This window comes from Callorhinchus milii, unplaced genomic scaffold (genome assembly GCF_018977255.1).
Source record: "Callorhinchus milii isolate IMCB2004 unplaced genomic scaffold, IMCB_Cmil_1.0 Scaffold23, whole genome shotgun sequence".
NCBI lineage: Eukaryota > Metazoa > Chordata > Chondrichthyes > Chimaeriformes > Callorhinchidae > Callorhinchus > Callorhinchus milii.
The window spans coordinates 1,574,191-1,591,545 of NW_024704764.1; the positions used below are offsets into that span (position 1 = coordinate 1,574,191).

Genomic DNA, 17,355 nt, shown 5'->3' on the forward strand with positions numbered 1-17,355 from the left:
CTCCTCCTCCTTCCTCTCTCTCTCTCCCTCCCTCTCTCCTTCCTCCTCTGCTTGGAATTGGTCGGAGAGAGAGAAAAAAAAATAACGTTTTTTTTCCCCCCCTTTTTTTTCTCTCTCTCTCTCTCTCTCTCCGGTTTAATATAATCGATCGCTGGTTATTCTCTCTCTCTCTCTCTCTCTCCCCCTCTGTCCTCCTCTCCAGTCGGCCACGGTCTGTCTGCCGCCCGGTCTCTCTCTCTCTCTCTCTCACGCCTCCCACCGCACCTGCGCACGCCGCGCGGCGGAGCAATATACCGCCCCTGCAGCCGCCCGTCCCCTTCCCTTCCCTTCCCTCCCCACCGCGCGGGGCCGCCTCACACCGACCGCCACACCACCCTGGGGCCGCTCCACCACCAGCACCCCACCCCTACCCCGCCCGCCCTCCGTCGGCCTTGTAACGCCCCTCCTCATTGGCCGGCCCTCGCCACCCGCCGCTCGCCAACGCTCCGTCACGCGCTCTCCTATTCGCCACCCGCTCGCGACGCGCCTTCCGATTGGCCGCCCGGCTCTGACGCCCGCCCCCACCGGCCCGCCTCCGCTCCGCCCGCCGTTCTCTAACGCGACGCCACATTGGTCCGCCTCTCCGTTACGCGCTCCCCTATTGGCTCGGACGAGCCGCCCGGCTGCAACGCGGCTCCGGATTGGCCGGTGGCCCCGTTCCGCGCCGTCGCCGGGGCCTGAAATTCAACGGTCGGCGTCGCGCCCTTTGCGCCCCTTTCAATAATCCCCGATAGCGTTCCCAAATCGGGGGCCGAGTTTCCCGCACAAAGTCCCCCCGGTTTCGGCAGCGGCCGACGGTCGGGGAAACCCGCGAGGTGACCCGCGGCAACCGCGCGCCCCCGGGACCAATCAGGCGCCGCGTTTCATTCGGCGATTCACCCCCACACCCCCTGTCCCGATGCCGCCAAAGCCGCCGCCCCCCCCCGCCGCCGCCGCCATCTCAATTCGGTTTTAATCAACTCCGGTCCCGTCCAAATCCGATTAAAGCGTTCGCGTCACCGGCGGCTCCGTTTAATGTGATCTAACGGAGGCGGCGGTCGGTTTTTGGGGCTTCGGAAGTGGTCGCGGGGGGTGGGGGAGGGGGGGGGACTACTTTCTTTCAGGGAGCGGAGGGGGACCCTGGGCGGCGCCGGGGGGTGAGGCGGCTTTGGTTCGTACTTCCCGCCCGTTTCCAAGGCGCCGCCAACGGCCTGAGAGGGCGCCGCTCATCTTCATCATCATCAGCGCCGCCGCCGCTCGCGGGCGGTTCATGTCGCGGCACCGCTTGGGAAATAGATGTAATAATGGATATAAATATGGCCGCAGTGTAAACTAATGGGACTTGTTATTATCCCGCGCTCTCCTCAAACCACCGCCATCGTCGTCGCCGTCATCTTCATCACCGTCACCTTCGCAGTTGAGAGAGGCCGCGACTCCCCCGCGTGGCCGAAACGCCTCGAGAGCGCTCGGCGGGACATGACCGCGCAGTGTAGTGACTGTTTCGTGGGCGAGACCCCGGCAGCCGAGTGCGCCCCCACCCCTCGCGCCCTCTCCCCCCCACAAACCGTCCGGGGTTTGAGGCGAACAAGTTTTTGTGGGGAGTCGTTTTTTTTTAGGGTTTTCCCCCGACCCCCCCGACAGGACCCGGACACTGACTCACTGTCAATGTGTTGTAATGTTCCAGTGCAGTGCTGGGGGGGGGGGGGGGGGGGAGAGCGGGGGTGGGGGGAGCGGGGGGTGGTGGGGGGCAGAGTGGGGGCTGTGTTTTTTGGGCGTTGCTGTTCTTCAGATGAGAGGTTAAAACCGGTTCCCAGTCTTGAGCTCTGCTGAGGAGGGTATGGAAGGTCCCTGCGATGCTGTTGGGAGCGAGGAGGGGGTTTCTTGCCCCCCCCACCCACCCACCGCCCGCCGCCCCCGCCGACTGACAGCCCCCACCCCCCCCCCCCCCACCGGATAGGAATAGATCACAATTCTCGAACGCAAAAGCAGTTGCTACGCGAGACGGCAATTACTGCCGTAAGACGCTGCAAAAAAAACGTGACCCCAAGTTCCCGGGACGCGTTTTCCCCGTTGCGATGCACAGAGAAAGCGCTTCTCTTTCGGCGCATCTCCCGTTTCCGCTGCGAAGAACCCGGAGGAGTCGGGTGTCTGGTGGGCATTTGTGACGCAAGTCACCGGCAGAGAAGCCAAAAAGGGGGGGCAAAAGAGAGGGTGTTTTTGTGCCCCTTTCCCAAGCACTTGGACCAATTCTCGCAGCCGAGAGCTGAGGTTCCAGTGCGGTCCTGGGGCTTCGCCGCCTCGTTGGAAATGCGGTCACTTGGATGAGCGTTTGCACTCGGGTCACGTCTGACTGTTCAGGTGGACTCTAATGAATCTGATGGCACTTTTTGAAAAGAAAACGCAGTTTCTTGGCCGGTGCCCCGGCCAACAATCCCCTAAAATAAAATTGGTCGTTCACTTCACGCGGGACATCGCTGTGCGTAAATGAGCCGTTGTGTTCTCTTAAATTAAAACAGTTGGTAATTTACAGGAAAGCCCATGAAGAGATCTTTGAGATGACCTGATGTGAAAGGTGCTATACCAAGTGAAATAATAATCCAACCCATCACGGCGGCTGAACAAGCTACGATAGCGTAGACATCGTTGCTGGTTGTTTTGGGCTCGGCAGCATTACCAGCAGTTCTACTTAGCTGTATGTGGTTACAATCATTAATAATAATAATCCTTACATTTGTTACAGGGCCTTCGAGACGTCTCAAAGTACTTCGTAGAATGTGCTCTAAAGTGAATTGACTATATTTTGTGGACGAAACGCAGCAGCCAATTGCTCACAGCAGCGTCCCACAAACAGTCGTGGATGGAGTGACCAAATTATTTCTTTTGAAGGAATTATTACCCCGGAAAAGCGTTCTGCCAATCGACCAACAACCAGGTTCCTACTTACTGCTGGATAAACAGGCATGTGGTGCAAGGAAACATGCCTAACTTTTCGCCCGGTCCGGGAATCAAACCCAGGTCCTCGCTTGCGAGGCGAGTGCTCTAACCACTGAGCTACAGGGCTCCACATTGAATTTTACAGCAAGGAAGGAGACCTTTCAACCCATTGTGTCTGTTTAAGCCCCACTCCCCAGCCCTTTTATAGTTTTTTTTCAAGTGTTTGTTTAACTCATCTTAAAATCTTGATGAACGTATTAGCTTCATGGTACAAAATGTGAGATAGGAGAAGCAACAAGTAACTACCTATTTCTAGATTAGTCTTTTGTACTTGTATCACATCATTGACAAATCTACTCACAACACTTATCTTCGCGTAGAAATTCACAGCACAGTAGAAGGCATCCTGTCGCTTAGTGGTTAGAGCAATCTTCTTGCGAGCAAGAAGGAAATGTTGGGAAAGTTTCCATACTCCACACACCTCCGTTTACCGGCAATAAGTAGGAACCCGGTTGTTAGTCGATTGGCAGATCGCTTTTCCACGGTAATCATTTCTTCAAAAAAAAAATTGTGGTCACTCAATCCACGACTGTTTGTGGGGACACTGCTGTGCGCAATTGGCTGCCGTGTTTCACCTACAAAATATACAGTCAATTCACTTTACAGTATATTTTGTGAAGCGCTTTGAGACGTCTCAAAGATGTGATAAAGCGCGATATCAACTGCAAGTATTATTTTTATAAAGCGATTCGTCCCATCATTGCCTGAGCTGGTTACAAATGTTTTTTTTTAAACTTAAGCCACTTCCTGTATCTCATCCAGTTGCTTGCCACATCCTTCTAACTAAATTAATTTGACACAACAATAATTACCGGATCGAATTATCGCAAAAAAATAGGCAAGACGTTTCTGAAGTCTTTGTGCTTCTTTGGCTCAGATGCTCGGCTGCCATTTTGTGAACTGTGGAGGACATTTTGTAGAGTGCGCTTCCTGATGTCATACACTTGATTTGTTAGCACTTTGGTAGTTATTGATGAATATGTAACACTATGTCATTCTGAGACAGAGTAGGAACGTCACATTTCAATGGAGTTTGTACAATAACTTCATATATTGTCCCAACGCAATACAGTCGTGCAGCTGAAATGATAGTTCCTGACACCTGCATTGTAATAACTAATCTATAACTTACGGTGAACTTATTAGAAAAGTTCCAACCCTAACCCATTAAGAGTTCTGTTTTCTGGTATTGGAAAATGAGGCCATTTCGGTTCAGTTGATAGAAATCTTGGCACTCGGTCAGAAGGTTGTGGGTTAGAGCCCCATAACTGAAATTTATGAGGTCAAAGTCTATACTGACGCTCCAGTTGCAGTGTAGAGCGCTACATTGTCAGAGATGTGGTCCTGCGGCTGAGATAATTAAACTGATTAATGCCTGTTCAGTGGAGGTTACAGATCCCTTGCCACTTCGAAGAAGGAAGCCCGTCCTGGTGTCCTCGTCAACAATCCATTGGATGATTTGGTCATTCACTTCATAACTGTTTGTGAGAAATTAGCTGCGATATTTTTCTTGTTAGTTATAATAATAATCCTTGCATTTGATATAGCGCCTTATCACGTCGGGAGAACGTCCCAAAGCGCTTCACAGAATACATTGTAAAGTGAATTGCGTATTTTGTGGGTGAAACGCGGCGGCCAATATTGTGCACAGCAATTGTCATCGCACTTCGAAGCAGTTTCCAGTGAAGTGCTTTGAGGAGTTGTCGGCAGAAGTCAAATGAAGATTTATTATTTATTCATCACGATTTGATGATAATTAAATCATGTAAGAAACCTAAGGAACATTTTATAAAATGGTATTAAATCCTGTAGTTTGATTTTTTTGGATGGGTTTAAGGCAGTGTCGGTGAAATATTTCGATATGCTTCACGTGCAGTTCAGTTTTGCACCCACACACAATGTTAGTTTCAGTGTACGTTGGATCCATCGGCTGCCACATCACCGACACAAAAGCCTCACTCGCTTTTTTAAAAAAAAAACTCGGGGAAGAGAACATTTCTTACGTTTTACCACTGCTCAGAACACTAAATATTGTTGGACAACAACAACTCTGCCTTGACTGCACACCTAAATACTAAAGGAGGGTGATGTGGACTGATGGGTTGTGGCTGAAATATTGCCCATTGCATTTAAATACTCTTTTTAGGCTTGGTGATGTGTTTCCACACATATATATATATATATATCAGACGCCTCGCTAACTAAAAAAATTGTTTTGAGACAAACCAATATTATGCTGAAGGCAAAGGCAAACAGAAAGTGTCCTGACTGACCACAGACACAGGCAGAGGTGTGATCTGCCAAGAATTTATTGAGGGGCTGAGCTGAAATTGTGCCATTTCATCTTCACTCTGAAATATAGAACTCACACACGTAGAATTGTAGAATGTTACGGCACAGAAGGCGGCCATTCGGCCCATCGTGCCCGCGCGGGGCGGGCTCTTTGGAAAAGCCACCCAACCAGTCCCACTCCCGCGATCTTTCCCCATATCCTTGCAAAGGTTTCCCTTTTGAAGTATATCTATCCAATTCCTCTTTGAAAGTTGTTATTGACGATGTGATTTGTGTAAAGACCACACAAATATACTAATTTTTATCAACATTCCAGGAGGGGTCCCATGATGAACAGCGGCTTATCTGACTGAAACAGATGAGAGCACCGTTAATACTCATTATGCAGTGAAACTCTTGGTTTGTGTGGTAAGGTTGACAAGACCATTGATTGATCATTGCAGTATCATTTTTCGCCAATGGATTGCCGGGCGATTCCTGCGTTGTTGGAGGCGCCTTCATCGGAAAAGACGTTAAGACAAGACCCCGTCTGCCTGTTGGGGCGGATGTTAAACGATCCCATTGGCACTATTCAAAAAGACGGGAGTTTCTCCCTCCCGGGGTCTCGGGACCAGTAACATTGGTCATTCACTCCATGGCTGTTCGTGGGACATTGCACAAATTGAATGATGCATACAGCTTAGAAACTGAGTTTAGGAGAGTTTTAGATATTACGTAGTGTCTCAAATAATAATAATCCTCGCATTTGATATAGTGCCTTATCACGTCTTCGAGACGTCTCAAAGAGCTCCACAGAATATACTGTGAAGTGAATTGACTGTATATTTCGTGGGCAAAACACGGCAGTCAATTACGCACCGCAGCGTCCCCACAAACAGTCATGGATTGAACTGACCAATCTATTATTTTTTTTGGAACAAACTATCACCTCCAGAAAAGCAATCCGCCAATCGACCAACAACCGGGTTCCTATTTACCGCTCGGTAAACAGGTGTGTGGAGTAAGGAAACTCGCCCAACGTTTCGCTCTGCCCAGGAATCAAACCCAGGTCTCCCGCTTGCGAGGTGAGAGCTCTAACCACTGGCTGATTGTGAGATATTGCTGTGCACAAGTTGGCTGCCACATCATGCACACGTATACACAGTCACTACACTTTACAGTATCCTGTGAACGCTTTGGGATGTCCTCCCGATGTTAGGAACATTATAGTTGTATGAATGGGGGACTTTGCTGGTCAACATATAGGGTTTGCCTACACACTGTCAGTCGACATTTGACAGAAATTACCTGTGAAATGATTTTAAAAGTTTCAGTTTTATTTAGGCATTAAAACAAATGATCGTTGCATTTTATATCGGCCACAGGGCAACCAGTTTCTTAAGACAAATGTGAGATCAATTAGCATCCAAGAGAAAGTACTGCGTTTGTCAAGAAATCAACAACTGGAATAGTTTAAAGGCTCAGTGTCCTGGGAATTATTGGGCACAATGAAAAACAGGGAATTAGGATAAGAATAGTTATCTCCAGTGAGTGAGTGTGTGTACCGAATAACCTTTTATTCTTGTCCCAGATTTATTATGTTCTGCGATTCAAAGTGTGTAAATCGGGGAATCATAAATGAAAATCAAATGTAAAAAATCTTGGGCGTGTTTCTTATCGAGTCTCGTGGGGCTTCATAAACCCACCTACGTTAGTACCACCACCAACAGTTTGACAGAATTATGATGATTCTATCCACTTATTGAGATATAAGTTGTCTGCCCTCAATCTGTACTGATTAGTGAGGCTCACTGTCAAAGCCGAGACGGGTTTTACCACAGTGTGAAAATATGCTTTTAGGAATATTCCAAGGCAACTGGGTAATAGGACACAGGTTTATCTTAGGACAGACACCAGGAAATATTTTAGAATGTAATAAGCAGCTGTAACAGTTTACCCGGGAGGATTGTGGAGGCCAGAACACAATCAATTATAAGGAATAGTTGGAAAGAGACAATAATAATAATCCTTGCATTTGATATAAGCGGCTTATCACGTTTTGAGCGTCTCAAAGCGCTTCGTAGAATACACTGGAAAGTGAATTGACTACGTTTGTGGGGAGAAACGCGGCAGGTGATTGTGCACAGCAGCGTCCCCACAAACAGTCGTGCGTGGATTGAGCGGCTGAATTATCTTCTATGTGCGGGAAGCGGGAAGTCAGCGGGGCAGATATTTGTAAGGATAACATCAGACGGCATGCGATCGGGGCGGTGGTTGCGACAGCACTCGGCCGTAGGCGGCGCAACATCACACAGCGCCGTTGAAACACACGTCCAACTCCAGGCTTGAGATTCGTAACGTTGCTACTTCCTGATCTCAGCCATCTGTGCTGTGAGGAGATTGCGTTGGGCGCTAACTCGGCCTTTCCTTCCCTGCAAGGAAACTCGGGGAACGGGCAAGAGAATAAACACCATTGAACAGTGAAAATGGAAGCCGACTTCCCTCGCAGATGTGACCTTAAGTACAGCAAAACAGTACAAGGTGTTGGTTTTAAGGTTAATCTGATATCGTCTCAAGTCGAAGTTTGTAACGTGCGCTTTCTGATCAGAAATCAGAGGCAACTCCCACATCCCTAGAAAAATAGGACTCGGAGGAATCCATGGAGACAGGAGGCGGCTGTTCAGGCAGTCAAGTCTGTTCCTCCATTCGGTGAGATCACAGCAGATGCTTTCATCCTATTTTAACACCATTTTTCCCCATAATCCCCATTTCCAAAGTGTTAATTCTTCCATTTTAAATATCCCACTGGGTTCTGTACCCACTGCTACTGTGCCCTGAAAGGCAAAAAGTCTTCAGTTTTACTCTTCAACAAGACTTTTCCCCCACCATATCCCTCCCAAATATCTAACCACTGTAATTGTGGTTTTCTAACCAGAATATCAAACAATTTTTTGAAAAAAAACCTACTACCTATTCCTCTTTTCCCCTCGGATCTCCCTTTACAGCTCACGTGCCAACAGATAACCTGCTACTCATCTGAATCCATTAATGATCGTTGCATTTTGATATAGCACCTTATCACGTCGTCAAGATGTCTCGATGTGCTTCACATGATTTTACTGTTAAGTGTGATGACTGCATGTTTGATTAATACTGATTAGTACTGATTAAACCCGGGCTTGTACAGCACACCCCCCCCTCACACATACCATCACACAAAGGAAAAGTTCACTTTGACTTTTTTTTATTAACACCAACTGTATTTTAAAACAAAAGCACAACAAGTATTTCAGGGAAGCAGTTTGACAATTAGTTTGATGACCTTCTCCAAGTCAACTGAAGCCACACTAAAACACCACATTTCCGTTAAAACGAGGTACAGATCCTTCCTCTGAATGCTTTATGTATTTTGCAGGGTTAGTATGTCTCTCCTCTCTCTTGGAGTTAATTCTACCATTTACATTCTTTTTTCCAATTACTCACCAGTTTGTACCAGTTTAAGGCTTTCAAATGGTTTACACGTAAGCATTGGAATCAGGAATCACATGTTTCTCCTTCTCAAGCAGTGTTCCCAAGTGGAGGGGCTTAAACTCACGTCTGTCTGTTGTTCAAGTATTAAAGTTATATTATTTTTTAAACAATTTCAACTTCAATTTAACAGTCAAAATGGCCCTTGGTAGTATACACATCAGAAATGCGTGCGTCCTATTCTCGCAAAGGTCCCTAACCCATTGATTTTAAAACGAAAGCACTTCTAATACATCTTATTTATATATCCTATTTTATTCGATGTGGCTGCTGTTACGGAGATGTTTATTCCTCTTCATGAAGGACATCAATGGTTAAACTGAGGCCTAGAAATCATTAAATAAGAATTAACTCACCTCTGCCAGAATTTTTTTTTGGGGGGGGTGGAGGGGAGGGAGGGGGTGTGGGGGGGGGGGGGGGGGAGGAAGGAATTACATTACCACAAAATAACCAGGTGTCCTGCTTGAACACTCGAAGATTTCACCAACCTGATATTAAATGAGACTGCGCGCCAGGCCAATATCTGCAAACACAACTGGGGAACTTTAACCATTCCAAAGAACACACTTCAGATCAAGTGCTAATAGTTTTTTTTTCTCTCTTTTCAAAATGAGGTATAAACTACATTCATTTCCAATCACTGCAAAAGGTGACACAGGTTCTAGCTGTGAAAATATACTTTCAAACTCCCCTCCCCGTGGCAAGGCAGTGGGTATTGGTGGTTCAGGATCTTGTGTTCAGACTGTGGCCGGTAGCCCCTTGCGCTGCAGCAGGTACTGATGGATTGCTTCGGCGTCACGTTTTAGCCACGCTCCATTCAGCAAGATGTTCTCACAGGACTGTTGGATGGTGCGTTCTGCAGCGGGGGCGTGATGAGTCTCGAAGAAGCTCTGAAGCAGCGAGAAGAATGAAGAGTATAAAATGTGACGACAACGGGGCAGATGAGAACCAACAGTAAGTTAGCAGGCAGCAAAAGCCGGCACAGGACAAACAACAATAAACACAAACGTCGCTGGGAACAGTCAGCGGGTCAGGCAGCATCTATGGAGAGAGGAATGTGACTTAACATTTCAGGTTGAGCTCTGACGAAAGGCCATCGACCTGAAACGTTAACTCATTTTCCTCTCTCCGTAGATGCTGCCTGACCTGCTGCGTGTTCCCAGCCACTTCTGTTTTTATTTCAGGTTTCCAGCAGCCTCAGTGTTTTGCCTTTTGTTTACAGGACTAACAACTGGCACTTTGCAAAGGGAAACATTTGCATTTATTTACCATATAAGATGGAGCACATGAGATGCTGGCGGCTGGAATAATTTGCAGATTAATTTACAAACTTCGTGGCAGTATGTCAGAAATGACCAGCAACTTTCTTTTTCCCCCCAGAGGGAATCAAGGGGAATTAGGCAACATTTGTAAGAGGGCTTTTTTTAAAAAAAAAACATTTGTATAGCGCTCTTCACATCGGGAGGACGTCCCAGGGCACTGGGTAGACAGAGATGTGGACCAGAGCAGGGAGTTGGGATCAGGAGGAATGGAGGGAAAGGCGGGTAGGGGTAAGAGAATGGCGGAAGGCACCGTTGAAGAGGAGGGTCTTGAGACGGGCTTTGAAGGTGGCAACGGAGTGAGCGAGGCAATGGGACTGGGATGGAGTTCTAAAGGGTTGGGGCAGAGAGGCTGAAGGTCTGACCACAGACAGTGGGACAGGACGGGTGGGGGACAGACCAGAGCCAGCTGAGCGGAGGGAGCGGACAGGTTGATATGGCGTTATTAGGTCAAAGAAGTATGAAGGAGCAAGGCCATGGAGGGCTTTGAAGGCGAGGACGAGGAGAGGTGCAGTAAGGCATAAAAATAGGCTCCACTTTTTTCATTTCATTCCTTACTGATGGTCAGCGTCTCTTTAAAATGAATCAGCTAAACAGGAAATGCCACGTCACCATGAGAGTTGCTGGTGTTTGACATACCCCACCCCCCCCCCACCCTTCCCCGAGACGTGTACCTCATGTTGACACCAGAGGGAGGCACCTCACTGCAGGTCGATTTACCCAAGAGTGTGTGTCCTGATTAATAATAATAATAATAATGATTTGTCCTCAATAAGGCGCCACTTAACTGCCCACTGCAATTTCTCTCCTTTAAAATTAAGATCGACGACTTAATGGATATCGGAAAATGTCACTGAAGTCTCATCACCGTTTAATCACATTTAAAGCAACGATTTTACTGAAACATCGAACCCATCAATTCATTAAACGAGAAGGAAAGAAAGGTTAAAAACTTGTATTCTTATTGCCCTGATGTTAAAGTACTTTACAAGCAATTACTGACGAGCGAAGGGGACTGACTGTTCGTAAACATTTGCGCTAACCAGGAACCACAACAACCATGAGGTGAACAACCGATTAATCTGGATACGAAACCAATAATGCTTCATTATAGTTATTAAAATGCACTGTAACATTTTCCGAATTGTGTAGATGAATTAAAAACCTTCCGTTTCCTGGTGCTGTGTTTTCCAGTCTCTAAATACATACATATTTTAAGTTAAAATGGGAAAGTTTGGAAAATGGAGACAGGTTGAGCCATTCTGCAAATTTGGCACATTCACAGCCAACGCAGACAACACTCGTTGCTGACAAAAGCTCATCACGAGAATCAGCTTCTGTGGCATTTATGAACCTCAACTGTGAATGATTTAAGCTGCTAGACGAAAGGTCTTTCTCAAACTGCCCCAGGGAAACGGAATACAAATCAATAAGCAAGCAATGAATGTTCCCGTTATTAATTTACCCGTCACTCGTTGGCCAGCCACTCCAATTTCTCTTAATTAAGGCTATTTAATTCAGTTTGCAGATAATGTCCTGTCCATTGGGGCTTCGATCCTGGTTAAGTCCAGGACATTTGCTGAGAATCTGACCAGGGCTCATTCAATCATCACAACAAGTGTTCATAGATGTCATCAGCGTAAGTACAACCAATCCACCGCAAGGTATCCTCTCCCACTGCGGTCCTCAAGAGGACCCAACTAAAGCCAAATACAGCTGCATTAAGGTACTTGGGTGGATACTCGTTTTATAGGTTTTCAATCCGCTTGTAAAACCGTTGGTTTAGAATAATGGATTTAAAATGGGGGGTGAGGGGCAATAAGACATGTGAGAACTAGAGACGTACACTGGTGACAGATCAAAAGGAAATCTGCAACCTTCCTGTGAGCATTTAGTGGCTGTAAACAGATTTCTCCTCCTTTCCCTTCCCCTCATTGAGTTTACAAACAACTGTTTAATGATCTAAAATGCGAATGATCACAGGTGTAAAATTCAAACCAAGTCCAATGCAGAATAGAATAATAATCCTTGCGTTTAATACAGCGCCTCATCATGTCGTCGAGACGTCTCAAAGCGCTTCACAGAATATACTGTAAAGTGAATTGACTGTATATTTGTGGGCGAAACGCGGCAGCCAATTGCGCACAGCAGCGTCCCACCAACAGTCGTGGATTGAGTCACCAAATTATTATTTTTCTTTCTTTTTCTTGAGGGTATATTGAATTGCTAAATTAGTAAAGTGGAGTGACTGTGTATTTTTTGCCCAATATGCTTTTTCTAGAGTGAAGCAAAGTCGCCGATCGTTAGCCAAATACAAACATATACAAACAATGGAAATCCATTTTACCTTGACTTCAGCTGCCATTTTGTCACCGGCAAATCCTTCAACCGTCAACTAAAGGTGGAGAAAGAAGAGCATTCAGTGTTACCGTACAAATATTTTTTTGCGGGAGTACGCTGTTGTAGAACCCCATTATAAAATGTCCGAGAAGACGCTTTTGCTTACAAAAAAGGCCCTGTCCTTCACACGCTTAAAAAAAAGGCTTCCAAGTGGTTAGGTTACCAGTGCCGCATACACGCTGGACGCAATGCATTATATACAGGAAGTTTCCTGCGCACAACAGTGTACAAAGGAATTGACGTCAGCAACAGGAAGCCACATGGGCAGTACTGTCCCTGGTCAGTGACCTCCCAATGCGGAAGGAACTGCGGTTGCACTTGATAGCGCTCCGTTATAAGGCAATTTTGAGATTATGGATCTGAACCACTGCCTAAAACAGGGTCCTGGTGGAGTTCACCATTAGTTATATACGACAATACACTGAGTTTGTGTTTAATAGCAACAGTGCAGCTTGAGACTCAAACGGTCCCACCTTGTTCCAGTTCAGCTACAGAAATAAATGATAGTGAGTCAGGCTCCTGATATCTCAGTGAATCTCATTGTCCTCGCAATCAGCTGCAGGATGGGAAGATTTCCCTAATTAACCAGCCAGCCACAAGCGTCCTCAAGCCAAACCTGGGGGGAAGGGAGAGAGGGGGCGGAGAGAGATGGCTCGATACCTGCCCACTCCTGCGCTCTGCCCAGCGAGGGGTCACTAGATAATGATTAGGCAAAGATCTCAAGGCGAAAGAAATTTCTGCAATTACCTTAATTAATCTTGATATTAAAAAGCCTCCTTGGTAGCGATTGTACAGTTCATCCCAGTTATCCTTTACGAATTTCCAGGCAGCTTTCCTACCCATTAGATTGCCACTCGATACTCCACCGAGTACAGAGACTGTATCCTGGGGACGGACGTCCTCCTGTAAGAACAAGGGACAAGACAGTGTGGTTAAGAGAAAAAATAACTATCGTACAATATTTGCACATGTTGCACATCGACTGGGGAAGGAGTAGAGAACTGAAACGAATACATCTTCAGGGTGTCCACAAAGCCCTGTTACCCTCATGCTTTACTTCTACAGTGCACTGACCAACAACTGAAACATGTGGAAGAATGACGATCGTTCTATTTCGAAGCACTTGATTGTATTCAGTCCAAGTGTTTAACTGTATTTAGACGTCCAGAGGATCAGTGTGTGTGAGTGAGTGCCATCATTCTCATGGCAGATAATGATCCACCGCCTTGTTCAGTGGCACATCTTCCGTAACACGGATGGGGTGAGGAGGCAAAATGCATCTCTGACAGTTTGTTTCAGCTCCTCTCAGATCACTGTTATGTAACCGGGAAGTTGGTGGACTTTGCGGACACCCTGTACAATTCTGAAAACCACTGCAATCCCACAAAAAAAGTGTCCCCTAAAGACAGTGATGTGCTGGAGTACAGTTCCATTGGCACTGGGAGTCCCTTAGTCTCCCACCCATTCTTATGCAATGAAGCTGCAGATCGTAAAGTTGCAGGCTTTGAATCACAGGACCACCATAACCAGCTTGATCCTCTCCTACTGAACAGCATCCCGAGCGTGAAGCCAGATTGATTTCTTCTCCTCACTCGGGCCAGTTGTATTTTTGTGCCAATTATCTCCAATGACTCACCCAATTGGCTATTTTGCCACATATGAGCTCAGACTGTGTAGTGTGTGCAGGCTATTTGATCAGTGTCCATATCACAGCCATTGCCACACTTGTACTCACTCAATGTCCTCTCCCATGCACTGAAAGCAGCCCTAACTCAGAGGCACTGAGCCCCAATGCAGGCCGCCCAGCCCCCACCCCCGCTGCTGACGGAGATCAGTTAGCTCAGCATACACGGAGGGTGAAACGGGATCTTCCTCGTCAGTGTAGTTAGACACAGGCAATGCAGTTAGTCCGAGTCACCAGGAGGAGCCCCTCCAACATCACAATGGTTTCCTTTGTCACCAGAGACAGTATTATGTGCCCGAGGTCAAGGTTACAATTCACGGCAACCTGAAGTTCCTCCTTTCTTCAACAGCAACATGTGAATAAATTATGCTGTGATGTGCAGAATTTAATGTGAGATTTACAACAAGTTTAACTTGGCCAAGCTGAAGCAACAGAGACAAATTACATCTGTAAAGGGCCTTTCACGTCGGGAGGATGTCCCAAGGTGCTGAACAGTTAGACATCAGGACCCGAACGTGGGGGGGAGGGGGGCAGAGGAGATAGGAGAGCGGCTGAAGGTACAGTCGAAAAGGAGGGTCTTGAGTCGTGCCTTGAAGGAGGCAAAAGAGGGAGCAAGGCGAAGGGATTGTGGGATGGAGTTCCAAAAAGTGGGGGCAGAGATGCTGAAAGCCAGGCCACCAATAGTAGGATGGGTCGGGCGGGAAACCTGGAGCAGTCCGGAGCCTGCTGAGCGGAGGGAGCGGACAGGTTGATAGGGGGTCAGCAGGTCAGAGATGTACAAGTGGGCAAGGCTGTGGAGGGCCTTGAAAGCGAGGAAGCGGATTTTGAATTCTCTGAGGGATGGGGAGTCAGTGGAGCTGGGCGAGGATTGGGGTGACGGGGGTCACAAAGCCAGGTGCAGGAGAGGACACAAGCTGCAGAATTCTGGATGATCTACAGCTTGCGGAGGGAAGAGTTGGGGAGGCCGACAAGGAGGGAGTTTTCCACAGCTGAGCCTTGAGGTGACGAATGGGTGTATGAGTGTTTCGGTGGCCTGAGCGGCGAGGCAGAGTCGGGCAATGTTGCGGAGGTGGGGGAAGGCAGAGCGGGTAATGGCACGGATACGGGGGAAGAAAGGACCGCTGAGGGTCGAACAAGACGCTCAAGTTCCTGACTGGCTTGGTGAGGTGGAGTGTGCAATCGTGGATGCTGATGCTGCCAGTGCCTGAGGTGTGTAGGCATTGGCACGAACCCATCAGGAGGGCCTCAGTCTTGCTGACATTCAGTGGTAGAAAGTTGGCTCTCATCCAGAACTTGATGTCAAGACAATCTGTCAGGACGTCAGTGGTCCTGGAATTGAGGGTGGCGGCAGACAGATAGAGTTGGGTGTCATCTGCGTACATGTGGAAGTTGACCTCATGTCTCCAGATGATGTCACCAAGGCGGAGCATGTAGAGGTTGGAGAGGAGGGGACTGAGGACAGAGCCCTGAGGAACACCACACAAGACTGTGCGGGGGCTGGAAGAGAAATTGGTGGAGACAATTTGGAGCTGATGTGAAAGATAAGACCTGAACCATTCAAGGACAGAACTTTGAAGGTTGAAGTGAGAGGAGAGGTGGTGGTGGAGGAGGATGGAGATGTCCATGGTATTGAAGGCAGGAGAGAGGTCAAGGAGGATGAGGAAGCAGAAGGAGCCCTGGTCACAGATGGACAGGTTGTCATTTGTCACCTTGACCAGAGCAGTTTCCGTGCTGTGAGCAGTATCCCAGATAAGCGGGAAACTGCTTCACTAGAGGTATAGAAAGGCAGGAATTAGGCCTCCACAACAATAACTCGCATTTAAAAATAGTCTTTCACTTTCACATCTCTCGGAGCGCAGTCCTTGGTATTGCGACACCTGTAGTGTTAAGAGTAACAGGAAGCCACATTTATAGATCTGCTTTAGTTAAAAGCCCCTTTATTGTGATTCAGCTGAATTGCTGATATTCATAGTGGAGTCCTATAGCTTAGTGGTGAGAGCACTTGCCTCGCATACTATTGTATGTTGGGAGAAAGCTATGTCAATGCTACATCAAGAATCCCAAACCCAGGAAAAAGGAGGTAAGTCTTTGCCAAAACAAAGTAAAGGTTTAGCCCTGAAGGCAAATTTGCCAATTAAAAAATTTGTCTTGCATCGGTGATTTGAGAAATAGTATTTATGGTTAGTTTGTGTGTATGTGTTCAATGTCGGTTCCAACTACCCAAAAAAGTCTTGAGCAGAGGCTTCTGTGGTCAAAGCACATGTATTTAGAGGGCAAAGTGGTTTTCTGAAATTGTCTGAATAGTGATGATCTTCCTCATGGCTACAACATTACGACAATTCCTGCCACTTCTGAATATAATGCAAATCACAGAGACAGAGCACGTTATCTTCAGGAGGACCATCGTTCATTTCTTATGTTTAAAAGAAAACAACCTACCGACATAGCAAAGGTCAAAACTTTCTGAATGAGGTCAGGGTGCGAGATGGCACCTAGTACTCGTTCAATTCGAACCCTTTCTTCCTGAAGATCTGCTTGTTTATGGAGCTGTAACAGAATGAGTTTTCATTAGGCATATTACACATTAGCATCTAAAAACAGATCCACTATTCTGCACTTATTGGTCATAATAAACCTCCACCTCTTGGGGCTGCTGTTCATTGCCACACTGTTCAGCCCAGGAGGGGTGGAGGGCAGCATATGAGCTTGGTTTGTTTTTGTGGAGGAAAGGGCAGAGATTGTGTCTCACCGAGAGTCCCAAATGTGGTTCATTTCCACTCTAAAACCTGCGTCAGCCTACGAAATGTTTCAGTCCTTGAGATGCTTTGTAATACACAGCACACGGAGCAGTAAGTGACATTTTTACTACACTTTCATCATGAGAACTGCACTGCCAACGCGGAGTCAGATGCATGCTCTAGGTGGCGATGCACTTCCGTACCTCCGTGCCACCAGAAGTCATCGCAGCAGCTGTTTGGACCAAACGTTGTTCCAACTAATACAATATTTTAACCGACATTACCAACGCTTGTGCACAAAAATAAAACAAAGCTGTCGTAAATTGATAAACCCATTTTTTTTTCCTCCAGGAAACAACACCCAAGCTTATATGTAAATAAATTCACGATAACCCATTTAAAA

General features: G+C 47.0%; 1 protein-coding gene across 1 annotated transcript in view; it reads right to left on the reverse strand.

The window, feature by feature from the left end:
* Positions 1-9,408: 9,408 nt before the first annotated feature.
* Positions 9,409-17,355, reverse strand: part of npepps (aminopeptidase puromycin sensitive) — a 92,976-nt gene continuing 85,029 nt past the window's right edge. Inside the window, exons 20-23 of the mRNA XM_042343162.1 lie at positions 16,654-16,761; positions 13,278-13,433; positions 12,478-12,525; positions 9,409-9,701 (exon numbers count right to left, since the gene is read on the reverse strand). Coding sequence (XP_042199096.1) covers positions 9,549-9,701; positions 12,478-12,525; positions 13,278-13,433; positions 16,654-16,761 — 465 coding nt within the window. The 3' untranslated portion in view covers positions 9,409-9,548. The remainder of the gene's footprint in view (positions 9,702-12,477; positions 12,526-13,277; positions 13,434-16,653; positions 16,762-17,355) is intronic.